This window comes from Phyllopteryx taeniolatus, chromosome 11 (assembly GCF_024500385.1).
Source record: "Phyllopteryx taeniolatus isolate TA_2022b chromosome 11, UOR_Ptae_1.2, whole genome shotgun sequence".
NCBI classification, from domain to species: Eukaryota; Metazoa; Chordata; class Actinopteri; order Syngnathiformes; family Syngnathidae; genus Phyllopteryx; species Phyllopteryx taeniolatus.
In genome coordinates, this window is record NC_084512.1 from 7,852,858 (window position 1) to 7,863,044 (window position 10,187).

Sequence of the window (10,187 nt, forward strand, 5' to 3'; positions counted from 1 at the left end):
TGGTCAGCACCCTCTCAGTCCATGGCAATTCACAACTTGCTTCACTGTGACCAGTAACAGTGTTCCTGCTGTTTCCAGTTCATGTTGAACTTGAGCCGTGGCAGGGTTGTCACTGAACATCCAATTTCCTTTCATCCGAGGGTGACGCTTTCCAGATCTGAACTACTTACAGCTCTCAAACCAAAGAAAGGGATACTATTTTGGATCATGTTGAAATTTCAAGCACTGTTATAAACACAAAATTCAAACATGATCCAGATAACATGGTGAACTGTGTTCTAGAAAACTCACAGGACTGACCAAAAATATTCACAAGACCTATGACAAATTTAGGGTCTGCAGTTCATCTAACATACCTGTTTTTGGACTACTGGAGTAAGCTGGGCTAAAAAAAAAAAAAAAAAAACCATGCAAGCAGGGTGAGAATATGCAAACTCGCATGGTATTAGGCTTAAGCCTGTCGGACAGTGCACAAATACCTGCAAAACCAACCAGTAAAAACAGTGTCTGAAAGAGGAATTAAGCTATAATCGCATTTATGACTTCATATTAGCAGTCACACATTTTTTTTTACTTCACATTGGCTCCTGGGAGACGTAGGAAAATACAGTATAATGTGCATAATAAAGCATGCAAAACAATGACCTTGCCAACATCCACTAACTCAAAATTACACCTCTTTAAGCTTGTCCTGATGCAAATTGCCTTTCCACCTGATTTCTCTCCAGTCAGAGAATAGGGAGCCTTGTTAAACATTTGCTACCTACCAATGTTTTTTTCATTAGAAGGAAGAAGGGGTTGTTTGTAACACATTTAGCTCATTATTCTGCTGTCGTCTCAGGGAAAAACAGACTGGGCAGTCTCTTTCATGTGTAATCAACAACAAAGCAGAGTAGTGGTAAGGGTAGAGTCAGAAGTGAGATAGATTTTGTCCTTGCCACATTTTCTAAATAATTGGGCAACTGCACATCCATTCAGTATAAAAGCTACTTGTCAAAATAATGTTATATAATTGGCCTATTGTTAAACAAAAGCAAAATATACATCCATGTTTCACAGTAGGTACAGTCAGTTTTAACAGGGAGCTGATATGGCTGGGAAAACTCCAATTTTGTCCAAAAGACACGTTTTTTGGCTGGTCAGTCTGTATTGTTTCAAATCCTGGAATCCAGTCACATCAGTTTCGAGATATTTCACTGACCATTGTGGGTTTTAGTTTCTTAACGCAAGGGTATTTTGTCCACAGGTTGGGATGGGCATAGGTCAATACATGAAAACCAAATTAAGCTAAAAGAATGTAATGTAATATTTTAAAAACTATGCAACTGGTGTTCAAAATTTAAGCAGGGTGTTCACGTGCTGATCAACCTTATTCTTTCAGCACTGTAAGTTTTGTTATTGTGTATTTTAGCTTATTTAGCTTAAGTAAATTACAAATATATTTGTCATTTTTAGCTCTGTGCTTTATATTTGTATTTTTTCCTTAAGTTACCGGTAGACATTCATTTATTTAACACGGCTGTATAAATTACATAGCTCTACCTAAAGTATTACAACTGAAAATCACAGATAACCCTCGATCTAAAGTCAGCATAATACAAATATATATATGTGTGTGTGTGTATGTGTGTCTGTGTGTGTTTTTTCAAAATCTACATATACTGTATAAATGTGTATCCCTTAACATGCTGGTGGATTTAAATTAGTGCAAATATGGGGATATTGCATTGGCATTCCTTACTAAACAGCTCAAAAATTCAATTATATTCTGTTATGTAAAGACATACCACACTGACAACACACATATTTAAATTTTTCATCAAGTAATGATTCATTTAGCTTGGCTGCAACTATGTAACTGAATTCAAGGTTGAAGCAAATCGACAAAGACAATGTTAGATGCTTAAAAATTAAAGCATGTATGAAATAAATATTAACAGAGCACAACACATAACTTAAGTGGGTGATCTGGGAGTTCTGCTCAACAGACATTTAAATAAAAATGTAATAAGAATGTTTTGTTCTCTTGGTATTGTAACTTAAATCCTTCTTTATGAAAACATGCTTTGACAAAATGTTCCATCACAATATTAAAAAACTATGAATATAAGTGTTGTTTAAATATAACTCAAATATCATTACATTTCTAATATGAAGGTTCCTCTTTATTTTTTGCCATCGTCCAGCCCCGAGCCTGCTGTGGTTCGCTCCAGGTGATTCCTTCTGCATGACAGACCATTGTCTCTCTATGACAGACTATTACTGGCACAGCAGTGCTGCTAATGAAATAGGCAGCAAGTGAGAGGGAGGACGGGCTTCTATCATATAATAAAACAGATGCTCTTTTTAGAGAGCTACAGCGGCACATTCTACACTGAGCACACTCAACTCCAGCATGGCAAACACTGAGTGTGAATTTTTCTTTGCCACAGTAAACTGTTGGGGAAGCATAGAGGAACAAAACATAGACCAACATTGTCCATTTGTTGCAGATATCTAATCTAAAAGGAACATGTCCATCCATTCTGATTGGATTCAAGTCCGGTGATTCGCTGGGCTATGCAAGCAACTTTTTTATTTTTTTCTTTGAAGCCAATTGAGAGTTTCCTTGGCAGTATGTTTTGGATAATTATCCTGCTGAAATGTCCACGCTTGTTTCATTTTCATCATCCTCGTAGATGGCAGCAGATTTTTGCCAAGAATGTCTTGGTACATTTGCCCATTCAACCTTCCTTTAATAATGTGACGTTTACCAGTACCATTTTCTGAAAAGCAGCCCCACACCATCAGAATCAGAATCATCTTTATTTTGCCAAGTATGTCCAAAAAACACACAAGGAATTTGTCTCCGGTAGTTGGAGCCTCTCTAGTACGACAATAGACAGTCAATTGACAGAGACAAAGACATTGAGAAAAACAGTCACTGAGCAATAAAGGGTTGCTAGTTATCCGGTAATGCCGGAACAAATTTATTTGTTTATTTTTATAATTGTGCAAAAAGATGCAGAGTCCTTTAGCACTTAGAGCAGTTTGAATGACTAATATAGCAATAGTCCGGTGCAATGACCATTGTGCAAAGGGCGCCGAGACGTCAACGAGTGTATGCAGTTTAAAGTGACTAATAGTGTGATAATCTGGGACAATGTTGATTGTGCAAATGTTGCAGATACTCCTCAGTCAGTGTGCAAGTGGTGCAGATGCTACTCTGGCATGAGTGGCCAGTATTGGTCAACAACAGATATGCAAATAGTGCAGCATGGCGTGACTACTACAGTGAGTGCACGAGTAATGTATAATTGGCCCGACAGAAATGTGACAACAAACTCAAGACAAAAAACTTTGGCAGCATGTTGCAATGGAATTGTAGGTTAGCTGTTTAAGAAGTTGATGGCAAGAAGGAAAAAGCTGTTGGAATGTCTGCTAGCTCTAGTTTGCATTGATCGGTAGCGCCTACCTCAGGGAAGGAGCGGGAAGAGCTGAGAGGATTTTGCACGCTCTTGTCTTAGTTCTGGCAGCGTGCAAGTCCTCAATGGTGGGTATGGGGGGTACCGGCAATCTTTTCAACAGTTTTGATCGTCCGTTGCAGTCGGAGTTTGTCCTTTTTTGTAGCAGCACCAAACCAGACTGTGATGGAAGAACACAGGACTGATTCGATGACCGCTGTGTAGAACTGCCTCAACAGCTCCTGTGGCAGGCCATGCTTCCTCAGAAGCCACAGGAAGTACATCCTCTGCTGGGCCTTTTTGAGGACGGAGTTGATGTTCATCGCCCACTTCAGGTCGTGAGAGACTGTAATTCCCAGGAACTTGAAGGTCTCGATTGTTGACACAAGGCAGCTGGACAGTGTGAGGGGCAACTGTGGCGAAGGACGCCTCCTGAAGTCCACCATCATCTCTAGAGTCTTGAGCGTGTTCAGCTCCAGGTTATGTCGGCCGCACCACAGTTCTAACCGCTCCACTTCCTGTCGATATGCAGACTTGTCACCGTCTTTGATGAGGCCGATGACAGTGGTGTCATCTGCAAACTTCAGGAGTTTGACAGCCGGGTGCGTTGAGGTGCAGTCGTTCGTGTAGCGAGAGAAGAGCAGCGGAGAGAGGACACAACATTGGGGTGCCCCAGTGCTGATCCTGCATGTGGATGAGGTAGCCTCCCCCAGCCTCACCTCCTGTGTCCTGCTCGTCAGAAAGCTGTAAATCAACTGGCAGATGGCAGGCGAGACACTGAGTTGGAGAAGCTTGGAGGAAAGGAGTTCAGGGACGATGGTGTTGAACGCTGAGCTGAAGTCCACGAACAGGATCCTTGCGTAGGTCCCTGCGCTGTCGAGGTGTTCTAGGATGAAGTGCCGTCCCATGTTGACTGCATCATCCACAGACTTGCTTGCTCGGTAGGCAAACTGCAGGGGGTCAAGCAGGGGACCTGCGACGCTCTTGAGGTGGTCCAGCACGAGATGTTCAAAGGACTTCATGACCACAGATGTCAAGGCGACAGGCCTGTAGTCATTTAGACCCGAGATTGTAGGTTTCTTGGGGATTGGAATGATGGTGGAGCGTTTGAAACAGGATGGTACTTCGCACAGTGAGCATGAGCATGAGCATCCATACACCATTTTTCGTTGATCATGTTCCCACCTCCAAACTTCACTGTTGGGATGGTGTTTTTAGGGTGATGTACAGTGCCATTTCTCCTCCAAACATGGTGTGCATTATGGCATCCATCCATCCATCCATTTCTTAAGCCGCTTATCTTCACAAGGGTCACGGGAGTGCTGGAGCCTATCCCAGCTATCATCGGGCAGGAGGCGGGGCACACCCTGAACTGGTTGCCAGCCAATCGCAGGGCACATACAAACAAACAGCCATTTGCACTCACAGTCACACCTACGGGCAATGTAGAGTCTCCAATTCATGCATGTTTTTGGGATGTGGGAGGAAACCGGAGTGCCCCGGAGAAAACCCACGCAGACGCTCTAACCAGTCGTCCACCGTGCCGGCCCATTATGGCAACCAAAGAGTTCAATTTTGCTCTCATCCGACCAGTCTATATTCTCCCGGTATTTAACTGGCTTGTCCAACTGTTGTTCAACAAACTTTTAACGAGCTTTGACATGCTTTTTTTTTTTAGCAATGGGGTCTGGCATGGTGAGCATGCATACAGGCCATGGCCACGGAGTGCATTACTCACTGTTTTCCTTGTGACAACAGTAGATGCTAATTCCAGCTCTTTTAGAAGCTCTCCACAGGTGGTCCTTGGCTCATGGACAACTCTTCTGATTATTATTTGCACTCCTCTGTCAGAAATCTTGAGAGGAGCACCTGATTGAGGCAAGTCTATGGTGATATGATTGGCTTTTCAGTACTTACGTATTATGGCCCCAACGTGCTCCCTGGAACATTCAGAAGCTTAGATATGAGCCTGTAACCAATGTCATCGTTATCTTTTGCAACAATTACTTTGCGATGGTCTTCAGACAGCTCTTTGCTCTTTCTTACCCATCATGAGATGTGTCTTCACTCACACCTTGGCAATGAGACCTTTTTGTAGGCCATCAATTAGGACTGAACCAGCTGATATTCATTTGCACTGACAAGGGGCTGCATTGCTGTTTGTTTATTGTTAGATTTTAGATATTGTTTTGGCTTTATTACACACGACTTAATTTCTGATCTTATTTGTTCTATTACTTGGGTTGTTCCCAACATCTGGTGAAAATTGAATGTCCATAGCACCTTTGGAAATATATTTAGTGGGAAAAATGGTGACGTGTTAAATACTTATTTTCAGCCGCTGTATACAGAGACAGACAAGCATTCACACTCAGATTCGCACTGTGAGTAGAGACTGAATCCATGCTGCCTGCCTCAGGCGAATAAACAACTATTACTATCAGTGACTAAAATATTATATATCGGTACATTAATTGCTAGTTTGCAGACTTTAAAAGTGTAGTGGAATACTTTCAATTTTGCATATCCATATAATAGTTACCATTGCAAATAATTACAATATTTTTCAAACACACTGAAAGAAAGATATTACAAGTTGGGGAAATAAGTAGAAGTAACCGCACGGCAAGAAGGTTCTCATCTTGACTTCGACCTCTGTGTGTAGAGTTTACATGTCACGTGGCTTCCAAAATTATGACTGTTAGGTTAACTAAAGACATTGACTTGCGACTGTGACGGTGAATGGTTATCTGACTCCATGTGTCAGCCCTGTGATTGACTGGTGATCTGTCTGGGGAGTATCGCAACTGGCATACTTGCCAGTCCCACTGCCCCCCTAAACAGGATAAGCAGATGGATAGATGAAACGTGCATATGAGACTACCTTTATGATTCAAGATCAATGCCACCCTTTGACACTTGCAAGATGCTGCAGTTCAACTAACCACAATCATGACTATTAAATTCTGTGCAGGTGTCTGATTTGAATGAACTGGTAAGAGCAACCAAGGCACAAGCAGTGTGCTTTGTGCTCATTTAATCTTCATTGCAGCTTTCACACAACTCGCACTTTCTCTGAGTCGCATATCCGTATCAGTTAACGTCACACAGACATGCAGATTTACGATTATAATACCTGGGCTTAATAAAGGCTTCCCTGGTGAAATATGGTTTCAGCCTCCCTGGGGAAATCTGGGCCCCCATCTACATAAAAACTCTTTCTGTCTGTATTCTTTTGAATTTGTCCCATTTTGGGAATACCTTCAAATGACTTTTCCCTACAGGTACATCCTGACACAGCTACAATCAGGTCCTTTATCATCAAAGTGTTGATGCTGTAACTAAACAGCTTAACTCCTATTGTTGTTGTATCCCATCATGCTCTTGCATTCGTTGGAATAGTACCTAATGATTAGGATGTAAAGTCATATGCAATCTGTTTCTAAAATTTTGAATCATGTAGCTACTCTTGTGTCCTACTTGACTGCTTGATGGTTTACATAAACACAGTATACAAAAATACATTATATTTACATATAAATAACAGAGTATTAAATGAATGGCTTCTGATTTTTCATATGTCTGTGTGTGTGCGTGTGTATGTGTGTGTGTGTGTGTGTGTGTGTTGTCTTTGAGATACAGTAGCATTACAGTTGAAAGAAAGTTTTGTATTAAGAAAGAACATCATGATAGTTTTCTTGGTATGCAGCCATGGGTGGAATGGCCTGTGGGTGCTCCAGGACTTGGCCTAGCAGACCCTTTCCCCAGTATAATCAGTTCGTTACCCTCACCCAAAGCCATATGAGTGTGTGTTTTGTTCATTTTGTTGATTTTTTTTTTTTTTTTTTTGCTCAGCCAATTAAAAACAAGCAAAAATTCACCCATCCATACATTTTCTATTGTGCTTGCTCACAGATGAGCTGGAGCCTCTTAAATTTGACTTTGGGCAATAGGAGGGTTACTTGGCCAGTTTCCATCCAATCGCAGGGTACATGTAGACAAACAACGCTTCACTCTCACACATGTGGGCGACCCACGCAACATGCAAACTCGACGCAGATCAAATCCAGAGCCTTAAAACTGTGAGGCAGAGTCGCTAACCACTGGTACACTGTGCTGCCATTAGCAAAATCGAAAGAGCGAACATATATAGGTGTAATTCCCAAAACTATAGACTTTATCATATAGCATGTACATATAATATCCATCCATTAATTTTCTGTACTCCTTATAATTAGGGTCACGGATGAGCTGGAGCCTATCACAGCTAACTGGGCAAGACAGGGTACACCCAGGACTGGTTGACATCCAATAGCAGAAAAAAAGACAATCACATTCATATTCACACCTATGGACAATTTAGAGACTTCAATCAGCCGTGTTTTCGGAATGTCGGAGGAAGTCGGTGTACCCGGATTTGATCCCCCAACAACAGAACTGTGAGGCGGATGTGCTAACCATACGTTCACCATGCCGCCTACCTATGGTTTATTACCGTAGATGTACAAAATACAGGTACCACAGGGGGTCTGGGAAACTAGTGCAATAGTAGGCTACTACCTTAGTGCAATCAATGATTTGTGTTATTTTAGAGCTCAGTGATATGCACGTCATTTGTATCTTGGAATAATATCATCAAGGTAACAATTGTCCCATTTTTCTTGTTCCACAAATGAATTAGATCATGTCAAAATGTGTTGCGCAAGATATCTAACAGAAAGTTTTCCCATCTCTAAAGCGACTTTTTCCAAATGAAGGAATAGTGGTGTTTTGATGAACAGTATAGTAGGACTCGCATCAGCACCACCAACACCAGACCACCAAAAACAAGTACAGGTCTATTCAGTGATGGAAATGTAAAAAGGGTCACCTCTTCAAACAGCTCCAGGCTGTAAGTGTTGTCGTCGTCCGCAAAGAAGACCACCCCCGTGTCTCGGCGTGTCCGGTGTTGCCTGAGCCACCCCAGGGCCGCGTTCCTCTGCTCGGTGGCACGGGGCATCCCGGCGCGCTTGAACCTGCGCGGCGTGAAGACGTGCAAGTGCGTGTAAGGCACCCCGCACCGAGCCAAGAAGCGGCTCACCAGATCCGTGCGCCCCGTGGAGTCCTCCACCACGATCCAGTGGAACTGGGGGACCTGGCGGAAAGCGTGCGCCAGTCGCGTCAGCTCGGCTTTCTGCACCGGGCGCGTGTAAGTGGGAGTTATGGCGTAGATGACCGGCAGGGCAGGCTGGCTCTTAGGACCGCCGAGCCCAGGTGTTCGGCCCGCCCACTGCGCCCTGTTGCGCGGAACACCGCCCGGAGTCCAGATGGTTCTTTTGCTGTCGATATCAATCGTGATGATGACTATTAGGACCCAAGGCAGCAGGATGAAGAAGCGGCTGAAGAACACTGATTTCATGGCGAAGTTACCGAGCTTCCACTCACTTCATCGCGAACTGTGCTGATCGCGACCCTCCGCCTCTCTTTCTCTCTCTCTCTCTCTCTCTCTCTCTCTCTCTCTCTCTCTCTCTCTCTCTCTCTCTCTCTCTCTCTCTCTTGTTTTAATTAATCAAAGAATATGTTGTTACTCGTTCTTTCTATGCCATTTAGAGATCCCGACATCCGCTGAGCTCCACGCTCCGGGCGGTCCTGTTTCCCCGAAGTCTCTCTTCTTCTTCTTCTCTCTCACAATGTGCTCCCTGTCGTCCTGTCCACTTGCAGCTGACTCTCACGAGAAGCCCACATGTCTGGGAATCCTCGGTCCGTCAATACCGTGCGGAGCGAAAATAATCCCGAGAGATCGCTCCTGGGGGGGAGGAGGGGTCTGCACCACTCGCTCCCGTCGCTGAGAAGCATCACTTGGAGACAGCGTGAGGATAATAAGGCAGGATGGGGAGGAGCAGGTGCAGCGGAGGAGGAGGAGGGGAGAGGGAGGGAGGCGGCACAGAGAGGAGGACCGAGGGAGGGAGAGAGAGAGTAAGTGATGAGGGGTGGCAATCAAAACAACGCTTCCGACTTACAACTGGGTCTCAATAATAAGGGACCGATTCCATTGGCATTGTACACCTCCAACAATGCCTGTTCTCCTTAACAGTGACGCCGGTACTCCAAAATGTCACCATTGCGATAGAACGAGCAAAGTAACGCGGACTGCAGTTACTTCTTCAAAACAACAATAATTACTTTTGAGTCACCAATATTTCTCGCCAAGTACTCATTGACGGCTGGTGATTCGTACCAAGGCCAGACCAGCTGTTCAAAAATATTATACCGATCACGCAGCGTGGCAGACCACGCGTTATTCAATAGACACAACGAAGCGTTGGGGGGGGGGGGGGGATTGTTTATTATAACATGCACAGTGACAGTACAGTACCATAAAAGTGCAAAGAAATACACAATTTCACTGTCACCACACTATTTTTGTTATTTTCCTTAGTAAAAAGTGTATTTGATTGTCGTTACTTTTTTTATTTACACATTAAGAAAACACTGTCATGTTACGCACGCAATGCATTGTGGGGTAATTATTCATACCAAAATGCCCGGTCATAAATCGTCATACAATAAGGACTGACTCACGGAAGGACTTTTCAATACTTATCTTAAATAATATTTAAAATGAAAAGTGAGAACATTCAAGTTCATCTGTAGTCCGGACTGCGAGCTGCTTTAGCGCACTGCACAGCTGACGTCACGTAAGTGACCCCCACCCCCTGTCAATCACCCACAGCTTTGCTAGTTAAACAGTTGCGTAATCTTGTC

At 43.4% G+C, this 10,187-nt stretch overlaps 1 protein-coding gene across 1 annotated transcript in view; it reads right to left on the reverse strand.

Annotated features, from left to right (window-relative positions):
• The window catches only part of b3gat2 (beta-1,3-glucuronyltransferase 2 (glucuronosyltransferase S)), a 47,588-nt gene extending 38,294 nt beyond the window's left edge, over nt 1–9,294 (reverse strand). Inside the window, exon 1 of the mRNA XM_061788930.1 lies at nt 8,314–9,294. Coding sequence (XP_061644914.1) covers nt 8,314–8,841 — 528 coding nt within the window. The 5' untranslated portion in view covers nt 8,842–9,294. The remainder of the gene's footprint in view (nt 1–8,313) is intronic.
• Between the last annotated feature and the right edge of the window lie 893 nt (nt 9,295–10,187).